Source organism: Labrus bergylta, chromosome 15, assembly GCF_963930695.1.
Source record: "Labrus bergylta chromosome 15, fLabBer1.1, whole genome shotgun sequence".
Lineage (NCBI taxonomy): Eukaryota > Metazoa > Chordata > Actinopteri > Labriformes > Labridae > Labrus > Labrus bergylta.
In genome coordinates this window covers 5,894,859-5,909,843 of record NC_089209.1, presented here as the reverse complement: position 1 = coordinate 5,909,843, position 14,985 = coordinate 5,894,859, and the positions used below count along the sequence as shown (strand labels likewise).

The 14,985-nt window shown below is 38.4% G+C and overlaps 1 protein-coding gene across 3 annotated transcripts in view; it reads right to left on the bottom strand.

Annotated features, from left to right (window-relative positions):
- LOC109986403 (tripartite motif-containing protein 67) overlaps positions 1-14,985 on the bottom strand; it is a 63,090-nt gene that overhangs the window by 16,838 nt on the left and 31,267 nt on the right. For all 3 annotated transcript variants that reach the window (XM_065963698.1, XM_065963699.1, XM_065963700.1), the window contains exons 2-5: positions 13,912-14,007; positions 11,406-11,528; positions 3,176-3,286; positions 554-707 (exon numbers count right to left, since the gene is read on the bottom strand). In XM_065963698.1, coding sequence (XP_065819770.1) covers positions 554-707; positions 3,176-3,286; positions 11,406-11,528; positions 13,912-14,007 — 484 coding nt within the window. The remainder of the gene's footprint in view (positions 1-553; positions 708-3,175; positions 3,287-11,405; positions 11,529-13,911; positions 14,008-14,985) is intronic.

Sequence of the window (14,985 nt, the reverse complement as noted above, 5' to 3'; positions counted from 1 at the left end):
TCAACTGTATAAAAATGTTTTAATGTCACTGTCAGCATTTGTAGAAACACTCAGGGGAAGATGATGCCACCGATAAAATAACCCATCAACAAACCTTTTTTTGAGTGCATAACAAAATTAATTGAATACTCAATTAAAAACATTTAAATAAATAATACTATTACTTCATGAAAAAGACTGAATAGAGGCCGTATTTCACCGATGCACATTTATTAATATTGAGCCTACAGAATCCTGTTGTAGGGCTGAGCATTAAAATACAATGTCATCGTTATCCCGATGTGAGCGTTTGCAATAAACACGTCGAAAAGTCTGAATTTACTGCAGCGATGCTTTCTCACTCAGCATGTTGAAATTTTACCTTTTGGATGGAGGCTTATGTGTGATGCTCATGCTAGCAGTATACACCATTTTTCAGCAGCAGCAGAAGCTCATGCTAGCTATTATTGAACGATATTATCACACATTGCATATTTTTCTCCTATCACGCAGCCCTAATTGCGGCTCACACAGTATACTGTAGATGTGCAAGTTTGTGCTTTTCTGCGTTTACCTTTTCCCTGGCAGAAGTCCAGCTGCAGGATGGTCTGCAGCAGCGAGTCGGTGTTTAGGGTGAGGTCAAACTCAGGGCCCACTTTTGGCTCCAGTGCCCCCTTCACCCACTGGTCCTGAGACGATATCACCCGCTTTATCAGAGCATCTGATATCTACAGAGACAGAATTCATTATAATGTTAGACGTTAAAAGAAAAAAAGTGAAGGAAGGTAAGCCCATTAAAACACATGTGCAGTCTGAAACAGTTAATAAAAGAGCATCCATTTCATATCTATATTAAAGTACTGTGATACCCTCCCTGCATGCAGCTCCTCTGTTCTGCGATCTGCTCCATTAGCCTCGCTTCATTACATTGTGTCTGACAAGCAAAATGAGGCACGCATTAGTGCAGTTCAAATATTTAAGGATAAGAATTAAAAAACCCCTCACTGGTAGGAGCTTCAGTGCCTCAGGAAGGGAAAAAAAGGCTAAGTGAATGCATTACATTAAACTGCACTCAGCTGCAAAAAAAAAGAAAAGATATAGCTATCATCTTTAAAGGGCAAAACACAAGCAGAGGATTTAGAGACTCGTCCTCCAGCATGAGAACATAAATTGCTTCATTTAGCTTCCTTTACACGTTTCAGACTAGTGGCATTGAGCGTCCCTGAACTTAAATGTTTCCTTAATATCCACCTTTGATTCCTTAAAAAGCCTGTAGTTATGATTTAGGCTTTTGCAACCATAAAGAACCCAGGAATCAATACGTTATAAAATATTCAGATGAAATAGAGGGATATTTACGTGTGTGTGTGTGTGTGTGTGTGTGTGTGTGTGCGCTCAAGTCCCTCAGGAGTGTCTTTGATCTCTATTTCATTTTTCCCTGCCACCTTACTCTATTTCTCTCCTGCTATCTCTCTCCATGGAGGAGGAATGATTCATAATCAGAGTCAGAGACGCTTCAATTTCATCTCCTGTAATTCAGTAGGATCAGAAACAGATGGGGGGAAAACAAATGTTGATTTTCATTCTGCAGGAGATACTTATTACTGACATGATAGGCAGTGATGTAGTGGTGCCTAAAGTAGTGGGTATACTCTAAATTTGTACAAAAGCAGTGACATGAATCCTCTTGCATATTAAGTCAGTGCGTTCCTCAGATCTGAGGAACAAAAATTGCATCATTCTGAATACTGCCCATCATTCAATGGTGTGAATCAGAGGGGATTGAGAAGTGGGTATACCCTATGGAGACTGAAAAATAAGTGGGTATATACTCCGTATACCTGCGTATACCCTGAACTACACCACTGATTATAGGTGTTCTTTTAATAGATTTTTACCACACTTTTCATTTTAGATTAGCTTTTTGGTTTTATGTCACCGCAATGAAAGCACAAAGCCGGGACAATCAAAGCCTCGTCACCACTCAGAGTCTGTTCGGATTTTCTTGACTGGAGCTGGAAATAGAGAAATTCTCCTTCCACTAAAACTCTACCAGGGTCAGATATGGGTCACATTCTTTGTTTACATGCAATCAGGTCACAGATGTATTTGATATTTGCAGGTTTTCTACAATAGGTATGTCATCAAACACAAAGGAAATTATCTGTTTTATATTTAGAGACCATTATTGGACAGAAAATGATTCTTCTTTTTGCATTGGGCACCCTTTTGATCAACGTGTCAATGTCATAATATAACAGATAAATTTGACTTTATCCTGTTCATTTCAAGGTCTTGAGGTTTATATCTGGAAAACTATTAAACCAAAGAGAGGTACAAAAATCAATTAAATGAAGTCCAAATGTAAAAAAAAAAAAAAAAGTCCTTTCAATACTTATCACAACACAGAGCAGACAAAAATCTCCTGTATTTAACCACAGCTGGTGTCACCAAGACCCCAAACTATTAAAATGTATGAAACATTAGTGATCTAGTGATCAAAGCGATAATAAAAGTGAGCAATTATAGAGGACCAGTGGGTTCTCAAGGACCCCCAAACAGATCATCAGGGTTTAATCAATCACTTTCAAGCAGGTGCACGAGTCACATCTGACCTTTTCCAGTTTGACCTAATATGCACCGATCAATAGTCATTGATTGGCTATTGAGCATCTGAGCCCAGGACTGCTAAACATGCCAGGTCAATTAAAAATAGATCAGTTGCAGTATTAGGAAAAACAAATCTGATGCATCCTGTGTTTGTGTGTGTGTGTGTGTGTGTGTGTGTGTGTTCCTCCTCTTACTGTGTGTTTTTTTTTTAGCTGCAGAAACATCAGAAGCTCCCCTCAAAGCTCATTTCTCCTCTCAAGCTCAGAGGAAGCACATCTTAACCCATCCTCCTTCCTTTTATCTTTTCCATTTACATATTTGGTTGTAAATATTTAAGAAAAGTTGTGTTTTTTATCTACAGTAAGATCCCTTTGTGTGGACTATGTGAGCAATTTTTACAGAGCTTTTTCACAGAGGTCAGCAGTTTCTCAGAAGGCACTAAAACCAAGAATTTATTCATTTGGCCGCAGCTGGAAATCACTTATGTGCAGGCTTGCAAAGGGGGACTATTTGGTGACTTGCATGACATGAAAGAAGGCTGAAACTTGACATTAACACACATACAGACACACAGTGGGTCAGATACCTGCAGAAATCCACTGGGATCGTTCTCTTTGAGGACTTCCAGACAGTACTCCATCATCCCGGTGGTCTGACGAAGCTTCATGGTGCAGTGGGTGATCTGGTCACGTACCACCTGACAAAGACGCAGAGCAGAGGTTTTAGTACAGAGCAGGGGGGTCTGTTGTGTTTGCTTCTAAACCTATAACACAAGATTATTAAACCAAAGATCCAAAATGTGACAACTTCTATTCATGTTGTGCTCAGAGGGTAAGTCAAGATAAAAGGAAAGCTGAACATAAGTCACAGTAAGATTAGTAAAGATAAACTAAGATTATCAAACTAAGGTCAAGATAAGTGACGATAAACAAGATAACTCAAGATGTCAGGATAAGTCAATACAAAATAAGTCAAGATAAGATCATTTAATTCACAATAAGATACCTGAAGATGTAAGACAAGATAGCTCAAGATTGTAAAAAAACATGTTAAGTCAAGATACTTCGAGATGAGAGTAGAAGTACATTGCCACAAGACAAGTCAAGACAAGAAAACCTAGTTTAAGATACGATAACTCAAGATAAGTCAAGACAAGAAAACCTAGTTTAAGATACGATAACTCAAGATAAGTCAAGATTCAAGGTTAGATCTAAAAAGTCACAATTAGGTGAGCCAACATAAGATAAGTTGAGACAGGACATGATACCTCAAGATAGTAACAAAATGATAAGTCAAGATAGGTCCATGTGAGATAAGTTGATAAAAGGAAAGTCAATGTAAGATATAGGTCACAATAAGTCAAGATAGAACAAGATAACTCAAGATAAGTCGTGATAAGACAAGTGATAAGACAAGATTAAATTTAATATTTTGCTAAGATAAGATAACCTAACTTGAGTTAAAGTAATTCTAGGTAGGTCAAGATAGGATAACTCAAGATAAGTCAAGATATCTCAGGTGAGGACACTACAATAAGTCGAGGTAAATCATCAAGAAACGGCAGTAAATTACAATAAATAAGAGAAGGCAATGTAAGCATTCCCAAGACAACCCACAATAAGATCATTCAAATCATCAAGACAAGAATAAATAATATTGGTTACGGTATGTCAAGATAAGTCAAGATAAGATAGTAAAGCACATATAAAATATAAATAACATGAAATCCAAAAATTACACACTGGAAAAAAGGGGTCATCAGTAGAGATGATAAATTTGGTTTCAAGACCATGGCCCAAAAAACAAGCCAAGCGAGCACTTTGAATACATTTTGTTACACTTTGTGGGCCATGTAAAATGACTGATATTCCCCGACATCAGAGAATCACTGTGGGCAGCTGTTCAGCAAAAACAAGGACTGGCACCAAACACAAATGTCTCAAAAGGAAGGCAGAGGTAACACATAGGTCCACTATGAAAAACAGACCAATAGGCCGTCAAAACATTCTAGAATTAAGTCATTTTCACATTTGTATCACGTCAGAACTAAAATCCGCATTGTCTTTGCCAGCACTTACAAGCTGCAAACAGATTAAATTTTGTTACAGCATCTCTTCCACCTCCTGCTGTTTTTTTAATCAGCTAATAGAGATCAAACATCAGATTAACCTCTTCTTATGCTGCCTTGCACTCCACTTAAACAGGATTCTCTGCCCTCACCTCGAGCATGACCGAATGGAGCACAGCCAACAAAAATAAGTAACCAAGTCCAAAGAGTGGGCAGAGGCAAAGAAGATGTGAATGCAGGCAAAAACACCCAAACTATGTCGACTGCTAAATAGATTATCTGGTCATGTGTGGGTGGAACTGGGCCGGTGTAGAAACCAGGCCACAAAAACATTGTAAAGGCTGCTCAATTTTCCAAAAAGATTACTCAAAGAAAAAGATGGCCAAAAAACTAAAACAGGGAAGTCGTTCGATGTGTTAATGACTCACCAAAAAACTGGCTTTTGGACTGGTAGCTCTACTCTGTAATAGACCAATTTTGCACTTGTCTTTCTGTGCTTGAGAAGGTTATGAGTGACTCGGAGGAATAACTGGAAGTATCTAAGTGGCAGCCATTATGAGAGCTGCCAATCATGCCAGGAAGAAGAAGATTCAGTCCTTCCTTTCTTATCGCCTTTGAAATCGGAAACTATTCTAATAGGAACATTACAAAGTTTAGCAGGACTGCTCCGGATATTCTCCTGACCTGGCTGTTCACATATGCTCGTCACAGCGGGAGAATATCCCTGTCAGACGGGAGGCGGGGGGGCGGTAGGTCTCCTGAGGTAAGATGTTAAAAAGAAAGATGCAGAAGTAGCTGACAAAGGTGCTATACGATGCTATAATGAGAATATTTGCCTTTATATCAATTCTACTTGTAGTTCAACGGAATCACACTATCAAAAAGAGCGGAGAACAACATACTAACGAACAGAAAACATAATGCAGCTGTTTAGTTAAGTGAACGGAGATCGTAGTTGTTGCATGCAGACACTTTATGCACCGTGCAGCAGTCACAGTATAGAAACGTCACTCCCCCTCTCATTGGTCCGAGGTGAATTCTCCCGATAATATCCTGCTGCGTTCTCACATCAGCTCACTTGGGATTGCTGCAGAAAAAATACTAGGGATCTGGCAGGAGAAACTACAGTTTGCTGAGATTACAGTATAATAAAAATATTACAAATAATTTGTCTTATAAAGGCTATATAAGAGGAGGGCAAAGAAATTAACTTTTTGAAATTCTTTCTAGGCCTATTAGTGAAATTAGGCAATGGGTAGCAGGAGTCAAATGCTGATGGATCAGAAACAACATGTTTGCAAGCAAAATAGACTGAGAAAAAGAATTATGAAACAATTGGCTTACAGCATGACATTATAATTCCATTAAAAATGCATAGGTTCCAGGAGCGCTGTTTCAGAAACTGATGCAATGGAACAAGATGAAAAAGGTTAAAAAGAAGAAAAAGGTTGATGAAAGCTGACTGTTTTGATAAACCGAACCAGATAAAAGTGTCTTTATTCTCTCTTTTCAAGTCTTTGACTGTCTCACATGTGCAGAAATCACATGCTATCTGTTTGGTGAACTCTGAGCTTCAGGGAAATTAGATTTTGATGCCTGTCTCAACCTTTAGTTCAAGACTAATTGAAACTCAGTGAACTGTCATCTCCTTATTATCGTTTAAATTCTATAATACCAGCGCCTTATTTCAACATGATCAGTGGTCTTCAATAATATGCTAACTTTCTATACCTGATATATGTTTAAGACCTCCTTAACTCGTTTGTGAACTCTGCAAATACAACAACCACTCAAAGATTAAGCAAAGGATGAGACGAAAAGCATTTTGTTATGTTGGGGGAAACGAAGATAATTAATCACACAGTTAACCGAACGGTCGCCTAAATGAATCAGAGAGTCAATTAGATGGAGTCTTGCTAATTAGCCCCCTCGTTTATTTGATGGTTAATGAGATCACAGTTAATTATTCACCCGTCAACTGTTTAATCTAAGATATGAAGGGTGTACAGAGGATCAAAACAATATAGCAAATAATTATTGTTGTGTTTGATCTAATACATTGCATAATACATCCACTTAATGCACAATAGGTTTATTGAGTCATTTGTCCTCTTTAAAGGCTTACAAGCTCATCAAGTTAAATTTAAATATGCATGTTTCAGTTATAACTTTGTGTTAAAGTTGTGTTAATGAGCTTATTAAAACACCTTGTTTTTTGGTGAGGAGTGCATGAAAAGTTTAAGTTTATGACCCGAGTTTAGTTCTAGTGGTTTTAATTGTGACAGATAAAGAAAGTAGGAACCGCAGGTCAATGAAAGTTAATTTAAGGAAAAACATTTGATTTGTTTATCGTTGATGCTGTATGTACTTTTAACTCTACCACGAAGCCACCAAATTCACGTTTAGCAAAATACACACGCAGACACTTGAATTATTTACCGAGACCAAATCAGCTTTTCAATTCATCTTGGCAAAGCCCAGCTCTTATCTGGTGTGTAAAAAACATGAAGTGTGAAGCGTGAAGCCTCAGTAAATCTCAAGATTTATTTCAATTTCCTTCAGTCCCGCAGAGACGTGCAGTCAGCTCCCTGCCCACACGCTCCTGCAGGCCAGTGATGTTTTTACAATATGTTCCACATGCATCTTAAATTAATTTGAGGGTACGGATATATAAACATGTTGATGGAAGCCTAGATTTGAGATAGCGGACACGGTGTTAATGTGACTCGCAGCCTTTTCGTCCCACTCTGAAGCACTTTCCAGGTCAATTTAGGGCAAGGTTTTGCATTGTTTTTGTCCATTTTTGGTAGATTTTAGGGCAGAAAGCGGCTTTACATTGATGTGGTGTAGTACAGGAAACCATGATGTAAGACTTTCTATATAACATTCAATAGGACATAAAATAAAAGAGTTACACGCTTTTAATGTATACCCTTTTTCATATCTTTTGTTTACTCATTTTTCATAGTTTTTCTTTATTTCTTTACAAATATTTTCTCCATCCTTTTTACTGGTCCTATATGTTGAGGTTTAAAATGGAAAAAATAAAGTTTGTATTGGCTTCTTGCTTCAATAACTGAGGATGTGTGACCCGTAATCTCATTCATAGAAGGACTCAAACATAAACACTCATCTTTAGGGGTCAGAGAGTTACAAAGATTAATCTGTCAACTGCTGGATTATGGCTGAGACTATATATGTGTGGGTGTGTTTTCTTAATTGTGTATCTTTGTGAGGACCGTAATAGAGTTTAGAGTGAGGATGTTTTAACTGGTCGTCACTTCTTCAAGGGCTCATTGAGGCTTGAGACTTAAGTCACGGGTTAATTTCTGATCTAGAGCAAGGGAGTAAAGCTGAATTTCTTGTATTAATATGTCTGTCCTGTCTAGATCAGGTCAGTAAAGATCAACAACATGACCCTGCGACCCCCTGACAAACTAAGATTCTCTCTTTTTTAAATTACTGTACGTCTCTGTTTAAACTGCACACTTATAAACCTTTATGTGATTATGGTCAGTGATGCAGCTATATAATTATATATTTAATTTCCATTAAAATACAAACTATCCTTCAAAGAGTTCAACCATTAATTATATTCTGTAACCATTATTGTTCATACCATTATGGTTACACTAAGATAAAGTAGTTACAGTCAAACGATATCTTAATTATAGAAAACAATCAAATGAAATGTTTTAGCTATAGCCTTTGTTATTCACAGCTGCACATAGTGAGTATTTATGTCTGTTCTTTGAAAGAGGAGAATGAAATATGTTGCTTTTAAAGGATTAAGCTCTGGCTTTGTTGAATTTTAGGAACATCTGCCTTTCTTTTGGTGTAGACAATCTTTCAATTTAATTTTTGTTTTGGTTGTTTTGGTTTTGTGTCTGGCTGCAACTGTGTCTACAGGAACAGATTAAAAGCATGTGAGTGCTTTTTGAAAAAAGAAAAGAGGGCAGGGTTTACGGTCAGAAACTATTAAAATTCATTCTTTACATTATCTTGATTAGTCCGCTCTTTCTTCTGGCACTTTTTAAGAGAAAGAGTAATGCTCTTCAGAAGATAATTTAGATTTTTGCTTGAAGATTTTTATCACAGGCTGTGTCCAGTGTCCTGATACATAGAGAAAAGAAACTGCACAACATGACATGACATCCAAAACAATGTGTCAGATTGTGGTATAGTTTAGAGGATAAAGAGGATTTAAATTCAAAAATTTTATTTCAGTCAAAAAATTGTTGAAGGACGCATTGCATTCAAATCAGTCAAATGATGTAATATAAAGAGCAAGAAACTCAATGCCATGTGGTATTTTAAAAGGATTCAGTAATCCAAAGCGTTATTGGTGGATAAACTTGTATTGTTATCTTCCAAAATGCACACAGAACAGTGATATGAGAACAGTGTACAAAGAGTAGTTTGAGAGGGGCTAATGTTAGCTGATTGAGGTAATTACAACTTCGATTCTGTTCTTTGTAATTTTCTTGAAGGTCTGCATTTTAACCATAACTCGAGATGTAATCTTGCAGCTTTGGTTGCTCACAGCTGAACGCAACTAAGCTAGGAACACTTAACTAGTGATGTTCCCATGCCTTATTTCCTAGTCGGTTAAGTGGAAATTTAAAGTTTGACTTACTACCTAGTTTCAAGGTAAGAAAACACTCAGAAAACAGTCAAATTTGACCATAATTTATTTTAAATTGTCTGCGGTGCAAGCACTGCAAGCCTTGGGTCCTCCCTGCAGGTCCATGTTAAATTTGATTAGGCATTTCTCCAGTCAGTATTACAGTTTAACCTGACACAGCCTGCACACATTTTTATCTCACTTTTCTAGATCAAAATACTGCAAACCATGCTGCTTCTATGATATATTATCCATTCTTAAATGTATGATACAATGAACATAATGTGCAGCTTGATGTGGTTCAGAAATTATGGTTTGAGCTGAATCAGGTAAGCCATTGTCTGTCATTTTTCTTTTGCCTCCATATGAATAGATGCCTGCAATTCTATCTTTTGGAAAGAAACACCTTCCTGAATATTGTTCATGTGAAAATGTAGTTTATCATCAGCCATCAACAAGGCAGCCATTCTTCTCTTGTCCCAGCTTTGTCACAGCCTCCAGCTCTTTGCCCTCTGGCTCAATCTCAATCCCCAGCCTGCAGATAATGACAACAGCTGTCCTTTGAGGCTTCTGTCCAACATCCCCCCCCTTAACTTCTCCCCCCGCCACCATCCAGACGGTCAGTCGGTCGGTGGGCACGTTGAGGCTGGGCAGGCGTCCATGTGATACACTATAAGACTGAGGAAAACCCCAGCAAAGGATTAACTGAGGAAAGTAGAAAACTGGACTGTCAGATAGAAATGACTTGACATTTACAAGCTTTGAAAACACGAGTTTAATCAGCTTCTTTCTTTAGGCAAAGATTTCACTTTTATACTTGAGATATCTACCAGATCTGGAAATTTCACGAGAGCTTTTTGTACTATTCTGTTCTCTTCTGACTAATTTGAATTTGTTGTAACATACTGTATTTGAGAGGGATGCTTTTAGGCACCAATCAGATCATGATTTGACATTATAGTTATAAGTAAGCTGTTTTCAGAGGTTTTGAGTTCTGAGTATAAGTCTAAGGTTGTAAATATGAACTTGATAAAAGACCCTGACTGGTTTCACCTGCATCTAATTAGCCTCACCCTATTAGAGTATTTAGTCTGTGGCTGCTTTCCAATATCCAAACATTGTTTTTAGTATACCTGACAAAACTCAGCTTTTTCCAATTAATATCAGTGAGATTCATCAGTGTGCCAAAACCAGGATTTCCTACTTTACCTGGCTGCATTGTGCAGTATAGAACACAACATGCTTTTTGGTTACTATGACACACAATCCTGTGCTTTTACTCAGTCCGTATGATGGTGATGCAACTATTGCTGTGCAGTCAGCATATTTAGACGGATGCTTTTTTCAACTTCATTAAGATTTCAACTACTTGATCCAGAGAGAATAACTGTTCTTTATAATATTTACTAAGCAGCTTAAATTGTAAAAAAAAAAGAAGAAAAAAAAAGAAGAAGTGACACATATTCAAGAAAGAAAGGAAAGATAAGAAAGGCCAAAACATTTTGGGGTCTGCAAAACAGGTAAAGTAGCTCCAAAACCGTATAAATAATTTTATAATTTTTGCTAATCTTTTTCAAATTAGTTTTCCTACAGTTACTAAGTGAGACAGTGCAGTAAGGTTTGCAGCAGATAAATGCAATAGAAGTATGAGAAAGAGGATAACAGATAAAGGCTCAATTTTGTACAACCCCATTGAATGCACAGTTATGCTGCAGTACAGACTGTATTAATATCAGGAGTATTAAATGTGATTTAAACACAGGTCTCTGTTTGCCAGTTTGTATTTCCCCATTGCATTCCCCATTTCTTTGTATTTTGCCTTTTTTTTGCGATACTTTTCCTGCTGTGGGATTTTTCTAATTCTTGCCTGCTCCATATTGGACTCGTGTGCCATGCTTTGGATTACCTTTCATGGATTGACCCTTGACTTCTCAACCATAAGCCTTTTGTAAATACAGTATCAGATCTGCTCCAGCTCTGGCTCTGCTGCCTCCTCTCCCGATAGTGTTCAATCTTCTTGTTTTTTCCTGCACGCTTGCACTAATGTGACACTTTGTGTTCCGTCTGTTCTCTTTTCTAACCCCCTTTATTGGACATGCTCCTACACTCTAAAAAGAAACTCACCTTTTGTTTGTACTCTTTCTCCTTGGTGACTTTGGTGAGCAATTTGGCTTTCTGTCTTGTGAGGGCCTCGATCAGAGAGTCACACTGGGCCACGAGGCAAGCTTCGAACTCCACACCGCTCTCCTGAAACCACACACAAAAACACAAAAACAATCAGAAGGGAAACAATTACATAAAACTTCAAAAGGAAAGATAACAAGGAAAAAAGCTCTGACACTGAGACGTTCTATGTCATGGGCACAATTGTGATTTTGAGGTTTCCCAAAGTCCCCGCCATGAAGGTCTTTTTGTCAAAAATAATAAAAGTCACTGTGACTAAAATAAATCATCGGGTGTGTTTTGCTTCATTTAACAGCACGGAGCTGCTTTGTGTTTGTGACTGAAATGTTAATTACAAGCAGCATCTTGTTATTTTTCTGTTTCCACCCCACAAACAGAGGAGTGTTCATTATTTTAATAGAGTGCAGAGAAAATAATTATCTTATTTACCATCTGTTTGCACACATGCTCTCCACCAAATTCCCTCCAGAAACAAACAGATGTAACACAACCTAACATTATAACACATGGCTAACACACCGTGTGCAGTACGGACACTTGTTGCAAAATCATCTCCTATGGCAGGTTTTTTCCACAAAATCGGACAAACTCACAACGGCACTGATGTTTAAATCACAGAGAAATAAGAATAATTAAGTCCTTTATTTTAGAGGACTCACTACTGAAGATATTCCTGCAGAACAGAAGTTGTGGAGTTAATAAGAGAAGCATCCTTGAGGGTATTTTATCTCTGCACACAGCTCACATGATGAGGTCTGAGATAAAAAAAACTGATTTCCAATCAAGCTTCCCTCTCAGAACGACACAGTTCAGATCTATAAGAGGATGACTCACAATCTTTTCTTTCTTTCTTTTTCTATCCGCCCATCTCTCTCTCTCCCGCTGTTTTGGCTCCCAGACGGAGCAAATAAGTGCTCCGAGTTTAAGACTCTTAATGCCTGCTCGTGCTGCTGTGGCAGACAAGATATGATGGAGCAGACTGTGTGTGTAGAAGTGTGCTGCAGGAGAAACTCCCCCCGACACACACACACACACACACACTGATGTGATTTGTTTTAGTTTTGGTGACTCAGTGGATTTAACTCCCTGCTGCACAGCGTGAGGAGTCCAAATGTTTCTCTGACTGTAACTGATTTATTTGGAGCTTATAGCCCATTAGCAGCAGCTTCCCTAAAGCAGAGAGCAGTCAGTCTGAGAGAACATCAGTGTGGTTGTAAATTATGAACAGACTCTGCATGTGGAGGGAACTGATCAGACATGGGGGGAAGGCTTTTTGGACAATCTTGCACAGACAGACTTTGGTCCAGACAAGCTCATGAGGGTCCAGGGAAAATCTTTTTGAAAGTATGGAAATCCTGAGGCTGCAGAAATCCTGAGTGAGACATGATTTGCTGCAAGTTTGGAAACAACCGCTTTTCTTTTTTAGAACTGGTGTCTTTGGCCGGAGCAAATTTCAGCTAAACATCATCTGACTTCATAGCGCTGCATGTACTTTCTAATCTCTATCATGTTCTGGTTTTGCAGTTCCTGTACAATTAACCAATATGGGAACAACACAAACTGGACATTAGAGTCATGAAAGTGTTTTTTCTACTTCCAACTAGTGTGTGTGCTCCGAGACCAAGAAACGACCGAGTCATTTAGGGATCGAGACCGAGTCAAGACCAAGACATACCCGAGACCGGAGTGCTCCGAGACCAAGACACTACCGAGACATTTAGGGATCGAGACCAAAACCAAGGCGGGGCGAGACTGAGACAAGACCAAAATCATAAATATTAATGAAAAATAATCATATTATGTTTAGGGTGCGTGTCACCAATAAGACCCCGATACCGGGGGATAAAAATCAAATTATGAATGAATAAAAAGTTATTTGTCTTTTTAGGAAGGTGTGTTTTCCTTCGAATCAAAGTAATAATGTGGACAAATAGCTTGTCGGTGGTGGTCTTGACTGGTCTTCATTTAAAATCAGGAGTCCGCCCAAGTCTGAGTAAAACTGTTTTCGATTCCGAGAGGAGACCGAGACCTTCAAAAAGTGGTCTCGAGTACTACAACACTACTTCCAAAATCCTCCTCAAGCTGTTCCTCCAGACAAATTTATGAAAAAAAGAATCCAGAAACAAGCACTTCCCTCGATGCATCGATACTTTACCACAAGATAAGACACATGACTTTATTGTCCCCTTGAGGAAATGTGTCTTTAACTGAAGTGCTGCACACATTTAGCTGCTTTTACATCGGAATATTTGACTGTCAAAATGTCTCCGGAGTGTTTTTAATGGATTAAACTCAGAGGTGGATTAACTCCTCAAATCCCTTATTACTGCATTTGTTTGTATGTTGCATATATCTTGTGTTGTAGTTTTATGGATTGGCTAAAGAAATATATAAATAATATATCTGACAGAGAATGAAGTGTACAGGTGTTGTACCGTGTTGTTACCTGTATCTGCTGTAACATGTTCTTGAGTTGAACCAGGAACTCCTTTGCGTCTTTAGCTTTGTCTGAGACGCCGTTCAGGGCCTGGGACAGCTGGCACTGCACAGACACAGACAAAGACATTTAATATTAGAACATTTCAATACATTCAAAATGAAACTTTTCACATCACTCCAGTTCTATTTTCCTTATAGATACACATGTAAAGCAAGTGAAAAGAAACAACAACAACTTTTATTCATTGAGCGCCAACAGAGACAGAGAAACTTCAAAACAGATGACATCGGCTCAGTCAGCTTTATAACCGTCCCAAACACAAGTCAAAAAGCTGGAGACATTTTCAACAATTCTTTCAACACTCCTTTCTCTGGGGATAGCCTAACCGTTATGTTGTGTTCATGTTATGTTGTTCCTCTTCACAGCGACCGTGGGTTTGAATCCGACCTCAGCCCTTTTGCTGCATGTCATCCCCAAGTCTCTAGTCTCTACCTCATCATTTCATGTCTCTCTTCAGCTGTTGTAACTACAAAAGATGGTGCATAAAAAACTCCTTTCCTCGCGCTTGTTTTTTAAAGTCGCAGTACTCCTCACCCTTTACCTGACTCTATTTCTTTATTTTTTTGGACACAAGGAAGAACATAATAACATGTAGGAGAAGAAAAGGAAATCACCAGCCATATCAAAGATCAAGAATTCATTGTTAGGAATTCCTGACATGGCCTCCTAACAACATTAACTACACGGTCTACTGTATCTGTTAGCAGGCATTACTGTCACTCTGTGTGAAAGAGGCTCCTCTCCTGTAGGGCAAACTGTAAACCACCAGTACAACCAGTACAGCCAGTGCTGCACAGAGGCGTCTCCTAAGACGAGATGGTTATGTAATCATGTAACCAAACAGAACAGATCATTCTCCCTGAATGCTCAGATTAAGTTTGATCCTGTAGCCCCTCCAGCAGAATCACCAGGACCTCCTCCTCACAGGGTGAGACTCTGCATTGTCTTAATAATGGGGATTAACTTCATCTAGAGCAGATTGGGATCTAGATTAAAGACTTGGAAATCCATGCTTAGTGT